Below are 22,272 nucleotides of genomic sequence, written 5' to 3'. Positions count from 1 at the left end.
TCAAGTTCTCTCTAAATTCCTCCCCCTAACCCCAAACTGCCCCAAATGTGCCCCAGAAATGTCTTCATGGACTCCAAAGTGGCCCCTTTACCCAGTCTCACAAATGATACAAAAAGATGACAAAAGGACTAAAATTAGGGCTAATTAGCATAAAGAGGGAGAATACAATATCCAGTACTGGTAAAGTAATTAGTGGAGGGAATTGTGTTACATATAACAAGTGCCTTTTCAGTGCTAAAAATATACAGATTTTATTCTAAATATAAATATTAGGTAATAAATTGTGAAAAACAAGTTTCACTTGGTAAAATTTAAAAGTTTAATAAAAAATACAAATAGACAATCAGGAGACTATAAGAACAGAAGTCTTTTACAGGAGCCTGGGTACCTTGACATGGAATTCACCATGAGGTACACCTCTTAACAAAAGAGTCATCCCTTAAAAACAGTGGTGCATTGAAAATTCACACATTACATACATAATTCAAACATTCCTTTCAAATTTTAGGTGTTTCTGTTTAATCTGAACTCCCCCCTTCTCCCTTCCATCTATAAATCTGTCCTTCTCATGGCTCCATACTGTCGAAGGGTTATGCCATAAATTTTTTCTCAGAGCCTTTTTGGAGCAATCTCTTCTCCAGTTATGACACTGTGAAAAAACTTCTTTGGTTATCTTCTCTATTCCTCGAGCTAATTACAAAAGCACCTTTACAGAACATAGTTTCTATTTTACTATTATGCTATAACCTAAAAACAACAATTACCATATAACTGAAAGAAATTATATGAATACAGGATAACTTCCCAACATTACACATGGGATATTCACTTTAATACCTGTGAAAAGCCAATCATATAATATGCATTCATAACAAAAAATAGAAGAATATGATTATACATTACATAAATGTAATTATAATTTTTAATAAGTATTTAAATTCTTTTCATAAAGAAAATGTTGTGGGGTTTTTTATTTTTTTTTAATGTTTTGGGATGTCAGTCCCAGGTGGGCGATGTCAGACATGGTGAGGATGGGGTGAGGAGCAGGGTGTCCAGACAGGGTCAGCCCAATAGAGGCTGTAAGAAATGAGACGCTTGACACAGCCCATATTTCAAGCAGCAATTCAATTTAATGAGTTAATTAGCATGGTAAAGTGTGAGCAAAGACAGCGCGCTGGGTACAGTGGAAGGATTTTCCCTTCTGACTGCACACCGATTGCTGGACTTGCTGGGATTTTATTTGCTATATTCATACATATTCATAAGCTTTCTCAGCAGTTTCCATTTCAATATTTACTGTCATTATTTAATATCTATTGTGGTCCATTTTAGATTTCAATATTCCAGGATGTACATCCAGGATATGTATCCCAGGTGGTGGGGTCCAGCTTCCAGATGTGGGGTCCAGCTTCTTTTTTCCAGGTCTATCAGTCTTTGATAGTGATGTTCAGTTTCCTTTTTCAAGAAACAAAATCAGCGAGCTGAAATCTTTCTTCCGTATCCAGGATGTTTTTTTACCAATCTGTGGGAAAGCCTTTTTACATTCTAAACCTACAGATTAAAATTCTTTAATACAAAACAAGCTTCTAAAGTTATAATTAAAAGACACTTATTACAGAATAGCTTGAGATTTATAATAGGTAATTGTAAGCAAAAGTTTTATTCAAAAACTTCCTTCCATCCTTTCCTCGGTTGTTTATTAGAACTCATCTTTATAACTGTCCCATGGCCGTGTTCCACAACTACAATTACAAAGATTTTCTTCATTTCCCTGACACGAAACTGAACTTTGTATTTCACAGTGGGCACAGCCCCTTGCAGGGCCCAGTGCAGGTTGGGATGATGACCCACCCTCACAGCTGGCCCAGGGCAGGGCTGGAGGGGTTTTGGTGGCACCTTGGGCTGGCACACACTTGAGGAGTGGGTCTGTTTGCACTGGGGAAAATTAGGAGTTTTACATTACTTCAAAAAACAAAAAAACCCTTTTATTTCTGAGTGCAGGCAGCTCTCCAAGCAAAGCAGGTCCCAGGTGAGGGAGGACACACAGGATGGGCTTGGGCAATGTGCAGCAAGGTTGTCCACACTGGCTCAGCCCTCAAGGCACAGCTTCTCTGAGCAGGCCAGGCCTCCTGAGGAGACCCTGGATCAGTGTCAATCACGGAACACTGCAATCACCTCTGCTATAAAGATAAGAGTAATAAAAGACACCCTTTAAAACAGGACTGTGTATTTCTTAGAAGGTCTTTGAACTCTTTCTCCATAACTGTAGCAGAAAACCTTTCTTATGAACTGCACCAGACCAGAGGGAAATCAAGGCACAGCCATGGTTTGTCAGGACTTGCTTGATCCCACTGAGCCCCGTGGTGCGTTTATTGCTGAGCCCTTCAACCTCAGGTCCTGAGAGGAGGGACGATGCTGAGGGCAGGACAAGGGGGTGACAGTGCCCAGCCTTGCTGGGGCTGTGCCAGGAGGCCCCACGGCCTCAGGACAAGGTGTCCCCTCACAGCCCTTGGTGGCACAGACCCTGCTGTGCCCCAGGGCACCAAGACTTGGCTTCTCCTGGGCACTGCCAGCCCTGCCAGGGCCCTTGGCCATGCCCAGCACAGCTTCTCCTGAGCTGTCCCACAGCTGTCCCTGTGTCCCTGCAGGCTGCACACTCCCATCTTACTGCCCCCCTGGCTCTGCCCTGCATTTCCCTTTCTCCTCTCCCTGATATCCTGTGATGGAACGTGTGAGAATGGTTCAAAGCTGTACCAGGGATGGTTTGCACTGCACAGGAGAAAGTGTTTCTTTCCTGACAGGGTGGTCAAACACTGAACAGGCTCCCTGGAGAGGTGGTTGATGCCCCAAGCCTGTCAGTGTTGAAGAGACATTTGGGCAGTGCCCTTAATGACTGCTTTAACTTTTGGTCAGCCCTGGAGGGCTCGGGCAGATGGACCAGACCATCATTCTGCTCTGAACCGCAGATCATTCCCAATGGCCTATCCTGGTCCAGTCTGTCCCATTCCATGTCCATCCCTGTACACGGATCCCTGCAGCAGCTGTGCTCAGACACTCCTCTGCTCAGCAGCTTCCCCTGGATTCCAGTCTCACCAGCTGAGGCATTTGCACAGCTGAGCCCCGAGGCCACAGCCCCAGTGAGGTGCTGGTGCAGACCAGACACCCCCACACCCCAAACCCTTCAGTCCAGTCCCTCTGGTCACTCTGTGGCCGGCACCATTGGCAGATGGGCTGTTTGTGCCCTCCTCCAGCTGCTGCCCTCACACCCCCAGGCTCCTGTGCTCAGGCAGAACAGAGATTTGCTCACACAGGAGGCAGAATCTAAGGTAAATGAGAACACAGGGCAGACTGCTCTGGCTGAGTCCTTGCCTTCCCACAAGTCCTGTGCTATCCAAAACTGCTCTTCCCCTCCATCCCATAATCTGTCCTACACACCAGGGCAACAATCCCCTTAGTCCAAATGGTGACCTGCTCTCTGTGACTTTGGGGTTTCAAACTGGGCACCAGGGCTGGTGGCTGTCCCAGGAAAGGAGCTGGGACAAGGGGTCCATTGCTCAGGAGCTGTAATTTGGATTGTCACTTGCCACTGTTCCTCTGAGCTCTTCTTTCTTTTGGAGATGGGCTCTTAATGAGCTGGTGCTTCTCCAGAGATGGGCCCGGGAGCAGCCAGGGCAGAGAATGAACTGAGTTTCTCCTCCTGCCATTGTTGCTGCCCTGCCTGGGTGTGCAGATGAGTCTCTTACCTCTTAACCTGACACAGCCCTGCAGGAGCATCAGTCTCCTGAGGCAGCCGTGTTTGGAGGCTGCACACACAGGTACTGGTATTGGGTAACACATGATCCCAGATTCTTGGGATGGCTTTCCAGAAATGCACCATGGTTAGGGGAAAAGCTTTGTTCTTGTCCTGGCAATGGTTTTGTTCAGGGCCAGGATCACAGATTTGTTCCGAAGGCTGTAGATGAATGGATTTAGGAATGGGTACAGGACTGTGTTCAGCAGAGCTACAATTTTGTTGGTCCTCAAGGAAACATCTTCTGCAGGACACGTGTAGAGAGCAATGCAGCTCCCATAGGCAATGGATAAGGTGATGAGATGGGAAGAACACGTAGTCAAAGCTTTCCTCCTCCCAGAGGCTGCTGGAAGATGCAGAACACAGGAAAGGATGCAAATGTAAAATGTCAGAGTCAGACATAAGGAACCCAGCACAACACACGATAAGAAGACAGAGTCTGTTTTCCAAAGCAGGCTGGTATCAGAGACGGACAGTTTGAACAAGGGGGAGTTGTCACAAAGGAAATGGGGGATCTTGGAGCCACAGAAAGACAGCTCAGAGAGGAAGAGCAGCCGGTAGCTCAGCAGGGCAAAGCCCAGGACCCAAGCAGCAACAACCAGGCGGACACAGAGCTGAGGCTTCATGATGGCAGTGTAGAGCAAAGGGTGGCAGATGGCAGCATAGCGGTCAAAGGCCATGACAACCAGCAGGACAAACTCTGTGCAGCCCAGAGCAAAATAGAAATAGTTCTGGGCAAAGCAGCTGCTTAGTGAGAGACTGTTCTGGCCACAACTCAGCATCACAAACAGTTTGATGCTTGTGGAGGATGTAAACCAGATCTCCAGGAAGGCCAGGTTGCTGATGAAAAAGTACATGGGCGTTTGCAGGTGGTGATGCACACACACAAGGAAAATGATGGTTGCATTCGCCATCACTGTTGTCAGGTACATGAGCAGAAGGACCCCAGAGAAAAATAGCTGCAGTCTTGCATCAAGCTCTGGGAAACCCTCTAGGATGAACTCAGTAACTGCTGTTCCATTTTCTGGTCCCATGCTGAATCCCAGCTCATCCTGCTGAGACAGGAACACAGCAAAAACAAGTGTAATAATTTCCCAGTCTGGACAAACATTTCTATCCTTCTCTGCTTCTTTCTATTCCTGCAGTTTTGTTATACACCACAGAGATTGTGCTTCAAACAATCCTCACACCCTGATTGTTCTGTTTCACATTTCAGGTAAAGTCCATAGAGATTTTGTTGTCTTTTTTCTACCTTTTCCAAACACTCCCAAAGAATTCTCTCACCAGAACAGAGGATTCTGAAGAGGCTCTTGGCTCTATTCCCCCATTCCTGGGAAATTCCCAGCTCACGCAGACCTACTGCAAACATCTGTCACACCCCTGTGCCAAACACCTCTCATCTACAGCACAAACACTAAACTGTGAAATTACATCCAATCTGTACATTGAAATCCCTTGTTTCTGTTATTCAGTACTTGCCTTTGGACTGGAGTCCCTGAGGATCTGTTGACTCCAAAATAAGCAATGCCAAATATCTCTTTTGCAACCCTCTGCTTTCTTCCACAGCTTTTTCCTCTTGGGCTCTTCAGGAAAGGAAGGGGGAGGGTGGAATAGGGACCCAGTAATTCTTGGTTTTTCAGTACTTTAAATGAGGAGCAGAAAATTTATTCTGGATCCACACAGAGTGTCACAATCTCAGCTGTCACCTGTCTGCACCAAAATGCACCTGTTCCCATGCAGTCCTTCACTGCTATTGCTATAAAAAGACCCGAGTGCAGAGCAAGAGAAAAGTGCCAGGAAGAGATTTGTAACCTTCCTTTTGTGTGCCAGCTGGGAGCAGCCAGCTTCCAGAGTGTTCTCTTGTCTCCACTGACTACAGAGGGAGCCTGGAGAAAACAAATTCTCCTGGCTGCCTGCAGGGGAGTAGATGAAACTCACAATTCAATCTCAAATCCCTGATTAATTCAGTTGCTCTGTTTTTAAACAAAAATACAGACTTAAGAGAAGAAGCATGACAAAAATATGTGCAATAAAGACTGGTGTTTTCCATTTCAGGTACTTTGTTTTGCTTTTAGACATGGAGAAGAGCAGAGCAGATGACTTTGAAAATAGGATGATTTAAAATGCCCAGGGGGAGAAGAGGAGAGGGGGGGTCTGAAGCAGTGAAACAAAGCTCTGTCGATGTGCAACCAGAGCACTGAAGCCATCGGTCCCCTGGGTGGCCCAAGGACTCTCCCATCTCTTTGTCCACACAGACCAGAGCAGAGACTGGTCTGAGACAGGCCATCAGCTTGAAACCAAGGGACTGAGTTCAGTCAAGAGCCTTCTAAGTGAACCAACTCCAAAATGAGCAAAAATGAGTCACCTTCAGAATTAACTGGGACTGAAATGTTTGGGACCTCTCCAGGGGGGAACTCGGGGCAGCCCTAGAGATGGGCAGATCCTGCTGTGCCCAGGCTGATCCTTGTGCAGAAATGCAGTGATCACCAGCCTGAGTGGGGGCTCTGACTGCTTCAAAACCCCTGTAGCACCTTCTGCTGCACAGCTGAGTAAAACTGAGCAAACTGCAATTACTTCAGATGCTTCCACACTCCAGTGACCCCAGGGCAGGGGGATTACCAGAACCAGTCAGAACAGTTGTAAGTGAAGCCACTGCTCATGCAGTTGAAGGCTTTGTTGCAAAGGACACTCTTCCAAAGTGAGTTATTCCACAATTCAATCAATCTTCTCCCTGAGAGCTCATCAAAGAATAGCAGAGGAAGAAAGAAGAGAGACTGGGCGTGAATCAGTGTGCACACTGTAGGAAAGAGAGGCGTTTGAAAAGCGACTGTCTGCAGTTACAGCACAAACCCCCGTCCTGTGGCCATCGCCGATGGTCACTGAGGGGACCAGAGGATGCTTTCCCAGCAGAACCTCTGGTCACTGCTAAGCTGGGGAGGGAGGAGGTCAATGGGGAGGTAGAATTTTTAGTGGACATGGGAGCTGGTCACTCTGTGCTAAATACAGCAAAAGGAATCTTGAATAATGATTCTAAAATGATCATTGGTGCAGCAGGGAATCATGCAACTCAGCCATTTATCCGGCCCATTGATTTAAAATTATCAAAACAATGGATGGCTCCTCAGTTTTTGTATCTACCCAATTTACTAAAACCTCTGCTTGGACAATTTATTGGAAAAACTGAATGCTAAAATCAACATGAAAAAGGCAAAATACAGGCTATTACTCCAGAATCTAATTACGTGGAAGCCTCTCTTTTTGCACGACAGCTCAAAATCCAATGAGATCCATCTACCATCTGTATCACTTGAGGATGCAGTAAATCTGGTAGCCTGGGCTGGAGAGGTGCCACAGTAACCCAAAAAGGCAGAGCCTGTAAGAAATAAATTGAACCCCTGAGCAGGAGCAGGAAGGCAAAAGCAATACCCTTGGAAAACAGAAAGTCATAAGTGGTTATTATCCCTTGTGGACAACTTATTAAAATAAGTATTCAAGGAATGTGAATCCAAATTTAATACCCCTATGTTGCCAGTTAGAAGGCAAATGAAGAGGATTAGTGGCTGGTAGGGGACCTCAGAACCATAAATGAGACAGTAGAAGATATAGACCCAATCAATAAAATATCCTTGTACCTTACTAACAACCTGGAGTGAAAAATTAAAATAGTTCACAGTATCAGATTTGAAAGGTAGCTTTTTCTGTATCCCTTTGAGTACTAAAAGCCAAGAAGTAATTACTTCTCAATGGGAAAATACAAACACAGGGAAAAGAGCCCAACTGACTTGGGCAGTTCTACCCCAGGGGTTTAAAAATACTCCCCCCATATATGGAAACCAAGTGGCAAAAGAACTGGAGGAATGGAAACATCAGAACCCTCTTGGATTCCTGTTCTGGTATGGAGATGACATCCTGAGCCACTGAAACTCAGCAGCAATGCTGGGATCAGACTGTGGCACTGTGGAATTTTCTGTGACTAAGTGGGTGTAGAGTACAAATAGTCCAGACCACAGAACCCTGCCTGGGATCCGAAATCCTCCAGGGACAAAGGAGGCTGGGACAGGAAGGAAAAGAAGCATTTTGCCAACTCCCACAGCCACAGTGGAGCAGTGTGAGAGTCGCAGGCATTTCTCGGGTTTAGGGGAGGGTGTCAGCTGTGGATCAGTAATTATGGGCTGCTGGTAAAGCCTCTGTGAGCTCCTGGAGGCAGCTCAGCAGGACTTCACAGCCTGGACTGGAGATTCATGGGCTGCCTTTTCCCAGCCCAGCGAGCCCTCCTGCGGGCCCTGCTTTGGGTCCCCAGACCCCATGGGCCCGTTTGATCTGTTTCCCTGGGAGAGACAAAACCCAGCTCTGGCAGTGCTGTCACAGCTCCTGGGGACAGGAGCAGGGCTGTGGCCAACTTTTCACAGAACCAGACAGTGTCAGCCAGGGCTGGCTGGGCTGCCTGAGGGCAGTACAGCTGCGCTTCTCCTGACCCAGGAAGCTCAAGAACTGACTGTGGGACAGAGTATTGTAGTCTAAAAATTGTTTCAATGCACAGCTCAAGGTGAAACCTCCTGGGGAATTAAAGAAATCTGGACCAAACTTCCTTCATGGTTACCCAGCTGGACTTGGTTAAAAGATCTGTTTATAATGGTCACCACAATAATTGCTCTATGGTGTTATCTTGCATCAAGATTCAGTGTTATAGTGCCCTACGCTATAAAATGAAATATAGATATTGAGAGACCGTGCCCATAAGGAACTGAGCCTCAAGGAAAGGAGAGACTTGATGAGAACAGTAGAAAAGAAATGCACAATCTTGAAGAAACAGATAAAGGATGTAACTCACACAAAACACCAGCAGGATGCGCTCAGCTCTGCAAGTCTTACAAAGGAGAAGTTATGCAAAACAACAATATTGCCCTTACTCATAAGTGGGGGTCGAGGAAAAGCCCCCTGAAAAGGACACCAGGTGTTGGAGACAGACCCCAGAGGACCACATACGGACTTGTGATAAGGGGTGCAACTATGTTAGATAAAGTCAAAGTAAGTGGGGATAGCTCATGAATATGTAATCAGTGTGTCTGATAAAAACTCTGCTCATTCGATGCTCAGTGCACTGAAAGGCTCAGAGAATTCTGCTTACAGAGATAATTTCTGCTCACGCTGTCCCTTGTAGAAAGGTGACATCATTCCAGGCAGCCTGGACTGAGCATGTGGTTCCTGAGTGGGGTTTGTTGTTCAGGAAACCTGCTCAGGCTTTTCCATTCTTTCCTTACCAAGAAGAAAACTTCTCCTGGGCCTGTGTGCAGGCAGAGCCCTGAGGAGAGCAGCTGGGACATGGTGCAATGGGCTGAGACATGGAGCTGCAGAGCTCAGGGGACAAGGTTCTGATGGAGGGCACAGGGATGTCAGTCCCAGGTGGGTGAACTGAACTGAACTTAAAAGTAGAAAAACATTCCCTTGATTAAAAGAAAAGTCATGAGATGCACTTTGAAATCTTCCTCCTTTAGAGATCTCCAAATTTACTCCAATCAGCTAAACAAGCCCTGGATACTCAAAGACCAATGAAGTAGGACCAATGAAGGGGCTTCTGAGGGCTTTCTGTATTTTCATGGGCCCCAGAGTGGATTCGGGGCTGAGCCCAGGACCCCCAGGCACTGAGAGAAGGTTGCAGAAGCTGCCCAAGGAGTCAGAAGCCAAACTCCAAGTCCCTTGGAGCATCCCTGGGCCCCTCTGAGGGCAGGGAGTGCCCAAGGCTGCGCAGGCACTGCTGAGAGCAGATCCTTGAGGGCAGGATTGCAGGGAGCCCAAGGCTGTGAGCAGGGAACTGCAATGCTGAGCAAGGCCTGGGCTGGCTGCAGGGAGCAGAAAGGCCAAGCCCTGAGCCCAGGCTGGGACAGCAGGGCCTGTCCCTCCCGGGTGGCTCGGGGCTGTTTGTGGGGCAGGGGGATGGGCAGGGGCAGCAAGGACAAATGGCATCAACCTGTGGGACACTCCAGATCCTCATGGAACCAAGGGCCAGGGTGACACTGTGGGAAGTTGTGGAACCAAGGGATCATCACAATGTGGCTCCAAGGACACCACGGTGATACTGCAGAACCTCGTGGAGCCAAAGGGCCATTGTGACACTGTGGTGCCTCATAGAATCAAGACGACCTTTGTGAAACTCAGGGTTCCCAAGGAACCAAAATCCCGTGGTAACCTTGTGGAGCCTGTACTGTCACGTTGGAGCCATTGTGACACAGCAAGGGCACGTGGAGCCGAGGGGCCATTGTGACACATTAGGGCTTTGTGGAACCACAAAGCCACTGTGACACTGAAAGGCCTCATGGTAGCAAGGGGCCATTGTGACACTACAGAAGAAAAAGGGAACATTGTGACACTCCAGGGCCTCGTGGAACCAAGGAGAGCATTGTGACACTGTGGAATCCCACAAAACCAAGGGAACATGGAACAGCTCTGGCTGGCTGGGCCTCCTGGGGACCACCTGACAGGTCTGGCTGACCTTGGCATGTTGAGGGCTGCTCCTCGTCTGCCCCTGGAGCACTGGGGCTCTGGGCTTTCCTTCCTATGGGAGAGAACTGTCCTTCTCCTCCAGGGCCCATGGCCAAAACTGGGATTCCTCCTCCAAATTTCCTGATATGCAAAGATTGTTCCCAGATGAAATCTGTCAGGACAGGCAGATCTGGCTGCCTTGGCCACCCAGGGGCCCACCTTTCCTCTGTCTTTTGGAAACTGGGACCATGTGGTTTCTTTCTTATGGGAAAACATCATCCATCTGGACCTGGTGCCCATTGCCAAAATCGGGAATCTGCCTCCAGAATTTCTCTTACCTAAGGATTATTCCCTATATCCAAGGATAGCTCCCAGACAAAAGCTGCCAGCACAGACAGGTCTGGCTGCCCTTGGCCTCCTGGGGGTCCCTCTCACCTGCTTTCCAAACACTGGGACTCTGCTTTCCTTCCAAAGGGAAGGAATGGTCCTTTTCAAAGTGTCTGTGGTCAAAATTGAGATTCCTCCTCCCAATTTCCATATATCGAAGGACTCCTCCTTTACCAAATGTTGCCAGGACAAACAGGTCTGGCTGGCTTGGCCTCCCAGGAGCCAGCTCTCTCCTCTTCTGCCTTTGAAACACTTGGGCTCTGGGCTTTCCTTCCTATGGCAAAGAACTATCACTCTTATGTATGCAGAAATGGCTGAAACTGGCATTCCACCTTCAAAATTCCTTGTACCCAAGGGTTTCTTTCAGACAGAAGCTACCAGGACAGAAAGGTCTGGCTGGCCTAGGCCTCTGAAGGCCGCCTTTCATCTGGCTCTGAATCCCTGGTGTTCCATGCTTTCCCTCCTGTGGAAAAAAAATCTCCTTCTCTTCCAGGTGTCAATGTCCATAATTGGGAATCCACTGCTGAAATTCTGTATATCCAAGGATTGCTCCCAGGCAAAATCTGCCAGTACTGTCAAGTCTGGCTGGCCTTGGCCTCTGGTGACTGCCCCTGCCACCCTGGGGCTCCGTTCTTTCCTTGCTGTGGAGATGACAGGGACACTGTGGGGACCTCATGGAACCAAGGGGATCCTTGTGGCACCACTGGAACCCATGAAACCAAGGGGCCACGGTGACACAGCGGGGCTCCATGGAACCCAGAGACCACTGTGACTCTGTGGGGCCTTATGGAACCATGGAGACCATTCAGAGCCTTCAGGGCCCCGTGTGACCAAGGGGACATTGTGACACCTCAGGGCCTCATGGAAGCAAGGGACCATTGGGACACTGTGGGGCCCCGTGGAACTGAGGGAACATGGAACAGGTCTGGCTGGCTCGGCCTCCCAGGGGCCACCTGACAGGCCTGGCTGATCTTGGAATGTCAAGGGCAGGCTCTCATCAGCTCCTGGAGCCCTGGGGCTCTGTGCTTTCCTTGCTATGGAAAACAACCACCCATCTTTTTAGATGCCCATGGCCAAAATTGGTACAACTCCTACAAAATTTCCTATAATCAAGGGTAGATCCCAGAAAAAAACCCTGCAAGCTCTGGCTGGCCTTGGCCTCTGGTGGTCACCTCTCATCTGCCCCTGAAACAATGGGGCTCTGTTCTTTCCCTCCTGTGTAAAATAACCGACCTTCTTGTCCAGGGACCATGGCCAAAATTAGAATTTGGCCTCCCAAATTCCATATTGAAAAGATTGCTCCCACACAAAGAAACCAGGAGACAGAGGCCTGGCTGGCCCTGTCCTATGGTCATTTTCTTGGACTATGAGAAGTATGTTCAGAATTGCAAACACCTTGGAGAGGGCCTAGAGATCTCCCAAGGTGGGGTTTGGAGGCCTCATGCCCATGACAACTAATTAGGGACAATGGAGCTCTGTGCTCCTTGGGTTGGAGGCTGAGCACAGTGCAGGAGAGCCATGAGAGTGTTTAAAGAGTGGTTTCAGATATGGTGGATCCTTTCCACCTAGTGGAAATCATCCAGAGAAAAAAATAATAAACGCAAAGGGCAGCTGGGGAGGCCCAGACTGGACACACGGAGAAAGGAATTTCCCTGCCAGGGCAGGGCTGTGGTGCAACACATCCCCCAGCAGGAGTCTGGAGCAGCCCAAGGCTCTGTGTGCCCAGGCAGAGGCAGGCAGGACGCAGAGCTGTCAGCAAAGGAAGGGCCCAGCCAGGTGGGGCAGCCGGGGGATGACGACAGCCTGCAGGGACAGAGGCGCAGGGCATGGACACCGTAGCACAGCCTGGGCTGCACAGGGCACAGGCATGGGCAGCAGCTGAAAGGCCCTGACACAGCCAACTCCTGCAGCACTTGGGCCATGGCTGCTGGCCCTGGGCCTGAGGCATCAGGAGGGGACAAGTGACCCTTGCAGGCCTGGGGCCTCATTGCCTCCTTGTCCCTGCTCAGCAGCCTGGCAGGGGCCACCCCATGGTGCTGCCCTTGGCATTGCACATCCCCACATCCCAGTGGCCCGGGAAGAGCCCTGAGCAAGGAGGGAGGGACAGGATCTGCCTTGGCAGGGGCTGGGGCTCAGGCCTTGGCCCTTTGCATTCCTGAAACACATCCAGGTTTGGTCAGCATCAGAGACACCTTTGCCTTGTTTGTCCCCACCTGTCATCACTGCCTGCAGTGTTCTGCTCTGACTGGAACCTGAGGACACTTTCTCAGTCTCGTCTCTCATTGGGACCCATCAAAACTTGAAGAATCTTCAGTATTTCAAATTAATTTTGAGTTCTTGAGAAGTTTATTGAACACTCTCTCAGGGACTGAGTCTCATGTAAACAACACCAAACCTCAAGAGACTCATTAAAATCCTTGTGCTGTTTTTGTGCTGCTGAGCTGGGATGGGCTCCTGGAACAGAGGCAGCTCCTGGAAATCAAGAAGAGCTTTAAAAAGACATTTCTCCTCAGGAGGAGCTCCTCTTTCAGCCCAGCAGGGCTGACGGCACTGCCTGCAGGTACCTGAGAGCAGTGAATCAGAGGTTCAAAGCAACATGAAGGACAATTCTGCGCTCATTCACAGAGAAATCTTCAAAAGTTTTGAAAATTCTGAGCTTCTTTGTGCAAAAGTCTTCACCACTTGTGACAGAGTAAGTCTGTGGCTGCAGGGATCTCCTCAGGCTGAGCCAGGACAGCACTGAGGTGACTGTAAGGATGGCTCTGCTGCCCTTGCTGCTTTGGGGGAGGATGTGCTCCAGAGCGGGGCTGCCCTGGGCACCGTCAGAGGGACAGGGCAGGACGGCTCCTGCTGCCAGGGACGGCTGCAGGGGCTGAAGCTGGGGCTGCAGCCAGGGCTGCCCAGGACTGTGGTGCAGAGCAGGTGCTGCAGCCCTGAGGGCTCTTGGCCAGCCCAGGGCATCTGCCACCTGCCAGGGGCAGCTCTCAGCCTGCCTGGGAGCTCCCATGGATGCTGGAGGGGAGCTGTGGGTGCAAGGAGTGACTCCTGCCAGGGCAGGTCCTGCTGCTGTGGAGAGGGTGCTGTGTGGGCCAGGGCTGCTCAGAGCTCCAGCTCATTTCCAGCTCATGTGTGAGGGGACTTTTCATGAGCACATTCAGGTCAGGAGTTTCCCTCTTGAGTCTCTGCTTTTCTGAATCTGTGCACCCACCTTTCCCTGGCTCAGCTTGGTGGGAATTGAAAGTTAGCTTTGCTGGGTAGAGGCTGAGGCTTTTAAAGCAACACACTGGGGTTTCCTGGGAACCGAAAAAAAGTGCCTGCACCCCCCCAGCCTCCAGATCCATCCAGCATCCCCTTTCCATGGTGCCCAGGCCTGGGGGAGCTGTTCTTTAATCCCTGCAGCCCCGAGCAGCTGCAGGGCAGAGCTGGCTCAGGGCTGGGCTGTGCTCTGGCAGCACTGGCAGGGAAGGAGCCCGGGGCCACAGGAACAGCTCGGGCTGGGACAGCTCCAGCAGCAGAGCCCTGGGCAGGGAAGGAGGGAGGCAGTGCTGAGGGAAGCCCTGCTGCAGGGCAGATGTGGCACCTGCCGGCCCTGCCCTGCAGGGCAGACACTGCCCTGAGCAGCACAGCTCTGCTGTCCCCTCCCAGCCAGCACAGCCCTCAGCCCGGGGGCTCAGGGCCCTCAGTGCCCTCCTGGGCCAGCAGAGCAGCAGCAGAGATGAAGGGCATCTCTCCTGCCATGTGCCCATTCCCTGCTGACCAGGGCCTGAGGGCCACTGTCCTGCACTGCTGCTGCCTGGCAGGGGCTGTGCAGGGCTGGCCAGGGAAAGGCTTTTCCTCAGGGCCTGCCTCTCTCCCTCCTTGCCTTGCCCAGGTGCTGCTGGCATTGCTGAGGGGCTCTCTGGGAATGGCAGTTCCAGCTGCAGGCTCAGGCCCAGCCCTGGGGCTCCTCCTGTGCAGGCTGAGCACAGCAATGGGGTGTCCCAGCTCCCTCTGCCCCGGGGAGCTCTGGGCAGGGCAGGCTGGCAGGCTGGGAATGAGCTGACTCTCCCTGACTCTGGGAAGAGCAGGAGCCACTTTGTGTGCCAGGGATCCCTCTGCTCTCAGCAGGGTCTCCTGGCTTTACAGGGTAACAAGGGAGTGAAGCTTGGAAAGGTTCAAGTCCATGGGAGATGTGAACACGTCACAGAGAAAGAGCAGCTCCCATCAGTCTGCACTAAGCCTCAGACAATCCTCCCGCCTTATTGGACTCTCTGTTCTCCCCAGGTGCAGCAGAATTTCTCCTTCTGACACCTACAATCCCCCTTCCTTCTCTCTGGCAGGTCCTGTGCCTTAGGAAGATAGTCTTTATCCAGGTTAAAACACCAGGACTGGTCCCTGCCCTCACTGTTCTACTGCACTGACTGAAGGTCAGGACAGACTCCCAGGTGACCTGCAGGTCAAGGTCTGGCTCCTCACAGAACATTGGCCAGCAGCAATCAGGGCTCCAGCAACCAAGGTGAAGGAAGATCTCCTAGACATAGAGAAGGGGGACGTGTTTAATGGCAGGAAAGGGTCTGTGAGAAAGGGCTTTGACTCTCCTATGGGAAATGTCACCTCAAATGTCACTGTCTTTCCTCTTTCTGCAGCTTGGAATGTCCAGACACAGCAAATGTCCAACAGCAGCTCCATCAGCCACTTCCTCCTGCTGCCATTGGCACACACATGGCAGCTGCAGCTCCTGCACTTCTGCCTCTTCCTGGCCATCTCCCTGGCTGCCCTCCTGGCCAACGGCCTCATCATCAGCGCCGTAGCCTGCGGCCACCTCCTGCACAGCCCCATGTTCTTCTTCCTGCTTAACCTGGCCCTCAGCGACCTGGGCTCCATCTGCACCACTGTCCCCAAAGCCATGCACAATTCCCTCTGGGACACCAGGAACATCTCCTATGAAGGATGTGCTGCACAGGTGTTTTTGCTTGTCTTCTTTGTTGCATCGGAGCTCGCCCTCCTAACCGTGATGTGCTACGACCGCTACGTGTCCATCTGCAAACCCCTGCACTACGGGACCCTCCTGGGCAGCAGAGCTTGTGCCCACATGGCAGCAGCTGCCTGGGCCAGTGCCTTTCTCTACGCTCTGCTGCACACAGCCAATACATTTTCCCTGCCCCTGTGCCATGGCAATGCCCTGGGCCAGTTCTTCTGTGAAATCCCACACATCCTCAAGCTCTCCTGCTCCAAATCCTACCTCAGGGAACTTGGGCTTCTTGCTGTTAGTGTCTGTGTAGGTTTTGGCTGTTTTGTGTTCATTTTTTTCTCGTATGTGCAGATCTTCAGGGCTGTGCTGAGAATCCCCTCTGGGCAGGGACGGCACAAAGCCTTTTCCACCTGCCTCCCTCACCTGGCTGTGGTCTCCCTATTCCTCAGCACTGCGATTTTTGCCTACCTGAAGCCCCCGTCCATCTCCTCCCCATCCCTGGATCTGGCAGTGTCATTTCTGTACTCAGTGATGCCTCCAGCCCTGAACCCCCTCATCTACAGCCTGAGGAACCAGGAGCTCAAGGCTGCAGTGTGGACACTGATCACTGGAGGGTTTCAAAAACATTTAACTGCTGGAAAATTTCTGTAAATCATTTGCAATAAAAGTAATCTTTGATATTTCTTCCTGATTTCATTTTTGAGGTTCTTTCTCTATCTTTTACTTTTCATATGTTGCCCAGAAGCAAATGATATTTTTGTGCCCTTTCTGATTTTTTTCTATCCACCTTTCATCTGGCCTCAGACTGAGTCAATGAGAGGCTGCACTCTCAGTTGCTTTAGATGAACTAAAGGATCTCCCAAAAAATTTTCACTGAAAATCCCAATTTTGTTTCCTTCTCTGTGGCTGCAGCAGCAGTGTCTGTGTGCAGAGCTGGGGCAGATCAGTGCTGGCACAGCAGCTGTGCCCAGCAGCAGCAGCACTTGGTGTTGCCAGTGCTGCTGCCGTGGCCCTGCCCCGCTGCCCTCCTGGCCCTGCTGTTGCTGTAGGGCCTGAGTGCTCTCGGGGCCGGGCACAGGGCTGGGGGTGGCAGTGCCGGGGCTGCAGCAGGGACAGGCCATGGGCACTGCTGGGGCAGCGCTGACGCCTCAGGCCAGGGCCTGGGGGCTGCAGGCTCCTTGCCCAGGCTCTCTCCACAACACGGCCAGGCCAATGCTCAGCACAGAAAAGCCCCGTCAGCAGCCCCAGGCTGGCCGTGGGCAGGCTGGGGGCAAACAGCATCACACCATGGGAACGTCCCTTGGGGAGCAGGATCATCCTCCAAGTGCTTCAGGAATTGTCTGCAGGCTCCTGCAGTGCCTCCTGCTGCTCCCTTGCCAGAGGCACCACAGGCCAGGGGGGCACATCTGCCCTGCTGTGTCTGCCTGTGGGGCTCCCTGCTCTGGGCAATGAGGAGGGGCTGCAGAGGCTCTGCAGCACTGACAGGATGGGCTTTGGGGCTGTCGGGAGAAGCTGAGGGACCTGGGCTGCTGCACCTTCACAAGAGGAGGCCCAGGGCTCATCCTGCAACTGCCCCAAGGGGGGTTTCAGAGAATCACAGAATCAGCAAGGTTGAAAAGGCCTTGGAGATCATCAAGTCCAACCTGTGCCCTGACACCACCTTGTCTCCCCTGAGCCTCCTCTCATCCAGGGTAAACAACCCCAGCTCCCTCAGCCACTCCTCACAGGACTTGTGTTCCACACCCCTCACCAGCCTTGTTGCCCTTCTCTGGACACACCTCAGCCCCTCCATGTCCTTCCTAAATTGGGGGCCCAGAACTGGACACAGCACTCGAGGTGCAGCCTCACCAGTGCCCAGCACAGGGGAAGAATCCCTGCCCTGCTCCTGCTGCCCACACCATTCCTGATCCAGGCCAGGAGCCATTGGCCTTCTTGCCCACCTGCCCACACTGCTGCCTCATGTCCAGCCTGCTGTCCAGCACTGCCCCACGTCCCTTTCTGCCTGCCCACTGTCCAGCCACTCTGTCCCCAGCCTGCAGCACTGCAGGGCTTGTTGTGGCCAAAGTGCAGGACCCGGCCCTTGGTCTTGTTCAGCCTCACCCTGTTGGATTTGGGCCCTGGATCCAGCCTGTGCAAGGCCCTGTGCACAGCCCTCCTACCCTCCAGCACATCCACACTCACACCCAGCTTGGTGTCACCTGCAAATTTGCTGATGCTGGACTCAATCCCCTCCTGCAGATCCTCAGTGCAGATATTGCAATCCACGCTGGCTGCCTCTGTTCCCTGGACCATCCTGGGGGTGCCCTGGGATGGCTCTCAAGGGGATCTGTTCCATCCCCTTGCTGGGCACCCAGGGCAGGCTGACAGGCCTGCAGTTCCCCACATCCTCCTTGCAGCCCTTCTTGGGGATGGGCTCCCATTGGCACCTCCAGTCCTCTGGGCCCTCCCTGCTGAGCCAGGACTGAGGAGAAATGATGGAGAGCAGCTTGGGGAGCTCATCCAGCAGCTCCCTCATGCCCCTAGCATGGATCCCATCTGGTCCCAGACACACCTGTGAGCATCTGAGTGGCTCAGCAGGTCCCCAGCTGCTTCCTCCTGGATTGCAGGGGGGCTCTTCTGCTCTCTGTGCCCATTTACCAGCTCAGGAGAACTCTTGTCCTTAGGACAACCTGTCTTCTTGTTGAAAACTGAGGCAAAGAAGGGGTTAGGTGCTGAGTTGCGAAATAAGGACTTTACAATTTGAAGTTCTAAAGCAGGTATGTTTAATTCCAGGTGGATTGCATAGGTGAGATTTTCACTAATTATGTTACCTGGTCGAGACAGGTTCTGGGTTTAAATACACATAGATCCCACAAAATCACACTTCCCTCCCCACCCATTCCCTCCACCTACTTGCACTTCATATTTTAATTAGTCTTTGGTGGTGTCATGGCTCCTGGTGTTCACAGGCAGGGGTCTTCTGATGAAGTAAGAAGTCCTCCTCCCTATCTGATTCAGCCCAGTAAAGGTTTGGCTAATTCCCAGGTCACTTTATGCTGGCCAAAACCAGGAGCCTGGTTCTTTCTGGTTTCCTAATCAATTCATTCTGCTTTATTGTGTCTTCACAATATCTAAGTCCTGCTTTACTGAGTTTCAACAATAAACATGTTATCTCTATGGCCTTTACCTAGCAACCAAATGCCTACGTGTTCTGGTATTTGTTTCTACCTAACAAGTTACATTCCTATGTGTTCTGGGACAAGATGTTTCTCTACTTTTACAAAATTGCTAAATAAGTCATATATAATTTTCTTCTCCCCTTCACCTGTTGAAGCACATTATATGCTCCTAAAATTCTGAATTTTCATATGCATATATGCTTCCTCTATTAATCAACCCCTTTTCTTCTAAGTGATGCAAATTCTTTTGCTTCCTAATGTAATTATTATATTCTCTATTACTATCTTTAACTAGTTGATTAAATAAAACAATAGACCATTGTGGCCATCCTTCTGAACAGTTTTAAATTCTAAAAAAATAATAAAAAAAAAAAGCCCAAAACTTAAACCATCTAGAATTCCTAAAACTATCATAGGATGACACAATCAGTTTAGAAACCTTGTTGCAGTAGGAAACCATCCAAAAAACACATCCCAGCAGTGGTGAGATGTGTCTTTTTAATTTTTATAGACTCTTTTTAAAGTCTCTGAGTTATGGTGTATTGTAACTTTTAACACCTGCCTTAGAGATTTGCAAGAGTTCCATGCAGTTTGCTCTTTGATCTTGATTGCAGTGAAGGAGGTGAGGAGCACTGGGAATGGTCTTTCCCACTGTGCTTCCAAAGTCTTTTCTACAAGAGACTTTACACAGACATAATCTCCAGGTTGCACATTATGTACTGGTCTGTGCAGTCCCCTACACCAGGTTCCCAAGACATGTTTTCTAATATTGTTCAGTTGTTTTCCTAGGGCTAGTATATATTCTGTTATGGGTTCTTCCTCTGCTTGTGATGATGTTCCCTTCTGCACCTCACAGGGTCGCCCACACAGGATCCCAAAGGGACTCAGTCCTTCCTTTGCCCTTGGCTTAGTTCATGTGTGTAAGAGAGCTAAAGGGAGAGACTGAGGCCAAGGCAGGTTGGCCTCCTGTCCTCATTTCACCATTTGCTGCTTGATCAGGTGCTTCATCTTTGCCACTTGTCCACTTGACTGGGGACTCTATGGGGTGTGTCTTTGCCAATCTATACCCAGAGTATTGCTAATCTGTTGTACAACCTTTGAAATAAAATGGGCTCTTCTGTCTGAGGAGATGACGGCCGGACCCCAAATCGTGGTACAATTTCTTTGATCAATACCTTGACCACCTCTCGAGCCTCCGCAGTTCTAGTGGGAAAAGCCTCAGGCCATCCTCAGAAGGTATCAGTTCGTACCAATAAATAACAAACTCCCGTTTTCTTGGGAGTTCTGAAAAATCAATGTGCCATTGTTGGCCAGGTCCATTCCCTCTCCCAGTCTGACCCATTTCTGGCTTTGGAGTGTTTTGGGGATTAGTCTGGAGGCAGAGATCCCACTGTTGGGTTACTTGCCTTACTGTAGTGTGTCACTTTCAAGCTATGATGCCCCAAGCCAAGTGCTTATGCAGGGCCTCTGTTCCCCAAAGCGTCTTCTTATGCTCTTCCTTCACTACAGACCATATCAGATGGCTGGGTATGATTGCCTTTCCTTCTGGAGTGTAGGCCCACCCTTCTTTATTGTATGTCCCCTTCAGATCTGTGATTAGTTTTACATCCTCTTGTGAGAATTTGGCTTACCCTCAAGAGAAATTTTTCCATCTGGAATTCAAGCTCCTTTTCCTCTCTCTTCGCTGCTTCTTTTGCCTCTCTGTCCGCCAAGTCGTTTCCTTTTTCTGAGTTTGCTTTTTGATGTGCTCTGATGTGCATGATTGCTATTTTCTTTGGGAGCTGTACTGCCTTTCATAATCTCAGGAGTTCTTTTGGAGCATTATTTATATCCAGGTGGCTTGAGCACGTTGCTTCAATGGTTTCCAAGCAGTCCTGGTGTCCTGTTCCCCTGTGTTTCCACTGAGGAAAGAAGCTGCATTGACAATGTTAGTGACCACAATCTCCACATCATCCTGTTCTACCATGATGGCTTGAGACCTCAGGAATCCCTGTGGAGGAAGCCAATGCCCGCCCTTCACTTTTAATACTGCAGACCCTGTAGGGGACACCAGCACAGTCATTTTCTGTCCCAAGGTGAATTTCCCTGCCTCTTGGATGTTCAGCACCACAGCTGCTACCACACCCAAGCACCCTGGCCATCCTTCTGCAGCTGCATCCAATTGCTCAGAAATGTAGGCACTGCCCCATGGTGTGGTCCCAGATCTTGTGCTAATATTCCTGGGGTGATTCCCTGTTTCTCATGAGAAAACAAAAATAAAGGCTCACTCACGTCAGGGAGCCCCAGGGCTGGAGCTGACATTAGGGCCTTTTTCAGTAGTTCCAAGGCCCGTGGAGCTGGTTTATCCCATTGGAGATGCTTCTGCTCGGTGTTGATCAGTGCATACAGGGCTGAACAAGCAGTCCATAATTACAGATCCAGAGGTGACACGATCTGGTCATTCCCAGAGAAGTTCTCAGCTCCTTTGCACTCTGTGCCTTTGGTGTTTGGCATGTAGCCTCCCTCCAGGCTCATCCTAAGGTCCTTTGCCTGGCACTAATCTCACAGCCCAAGTAAATGACTTCTCTCTGCAGTATCTGGGCTTTCTTCTTGGACACTCGGTACCCTTGGAGCCCTAAAACATTCAAGAGACTCACTGTCCAAGCCATGCAAGTATCTTCTGTTTCAGTGGCAATCAGGATGTCATCTACGTCTTGTTGCAATCTTCCTTTCCCAGGTGGGGATTCCCAAGACTCGACATCGTTGGCAAGTTGATTGCCATATAAGGTGAGGGAATTTTTGAGGCAGTCCAGTCCAGATGAGTTGAGTTCCTTGTCCACTTTTAGGATTTTCCCATTGAAGGGCAAATATCTTTTGGCTGGCTTCATGGAGAGGGAGGCAAAAGAAAGCATCCTTCAAATCTGAAACAGTAAACTAAGTTAGTTGTGGTGTTAATACTGTTAACAAAGTATATGGATTCCCTAATACAGCATATAAATCCTCTAATATTTTATTGACTGCTCTCAAATCCTGGACTACTCTATATGTTCCACCAGGTTTATGGAGCAGTAATATGGGAGTGTTGAAATCAGATTTGCATTCTCTTAACAGGTCCCATTGCAAAAATATTTCCATTACCGTCTGGATTCCTTCCCTATCTTCTTTCTTTAAGGGATATTGTTTTACTCTTACCTGCTATTGTCCCTCCTTAAGCTTTACCTCTGCTGATGATGCACTTTTGGCTCTTCCTGCCTTCTCCATGGCCCACACAGTACACCTGGGCTATGATGTCTTCACTGATTTTTCATTCTATGGGAACATCAACTAAAAGTAAACTCATAATTTCAATGTATTTTGAGCGACTACCTCCAGAGGAATTTCCCCTTTTTTCAAGTCTCATGACTGCATTTAATTGTTCAAGTCAATCCCTTCCCAGGAGTGTGTGTGGTGCATAAGGCATATCTAAAAATTTCTGTATAGCTATTTGTTTTCCCAGTTTCTATTTTAGTGGTTCACATAAGGAAGCC

The 22,272-nt window shown here is 49.9% G+C and overlaps 3 protein-coding genes across 3 annotated transcripts in view; 1 reads left to right on the top strand and 2 right to left on the bottom strand.

Moving 5' to 3' along the window:
* LOC134562336 (zinc finger protein 664-like) overlaps positions 1–22,272 on the bottom strand; it is a 455,591-nt gene that overhangs the window by 258,774 nt on the left and 174,545 nt on the right.
* On the bottom strand, positions 184–4,838 carry LOC134562427 (olfactory receptor 6M1-like). Its single transcript, XM_063419823.1, has one exon. It carries the CDS (start codon positions 4,822–4,824, stop codon positions 3,880–3,882), a length of 945 nt encoding a protein of 314 aa, XP_063275893.1. The 5' UTR covers positions 4,825–4,838; the 3' UTR covers positions 184–3,879.
* LOC134562278 (olfactory receptor 14C36-like) lies at positions 15,299–16,259 on the top strand. The gene has a single exon (XM_063419663.1). The coding sequence runs from the start codon at positions 15,306–15,308 to the stop codon at positions 16,257–16,259; it is 954 nt and encodes a 317-aa protein (XP_063275733.1). The 5' UTR covers positions 15,299–15,305.

Source organism: Prinia subflava, chromosome 27 (assembly GCF_021018805.1).
Source record: "Prinia subflava isolate CZ2003 ecotype Zambia chromosome 27, Cam_Psub_1.2, whole genome shotgun sequence".
NCBI classification, from domain to species: Eukaryota; Metazoa; Chordata; class Aves; order Passeriformes; family Cisticolidae; genus Prinia; species Prinia subflava.
The sequence above is the reverse complement of the archived record's forward strand: the minus strand, read 5'-3'. Positions and strand labels throughout refer to the sequence as shown.

Excerpts from the sequence above, each read along its gene's own strand:
- LOC134562427 (XM_063419823.1), bottom strand. The coding sequence starts at position 4,824 with ATGGGACCAGAAAATGGAACAGCAGTTACTGAGTTCATCCTAGAGGGT.
- LOC134562278 (XM_063419663.1), top strand. The coding sequence starts at position 15,306 with ATGTCCAACAGCAGCTCCATCAGCCACTTCCTCCTGCTGCCATTGGCA.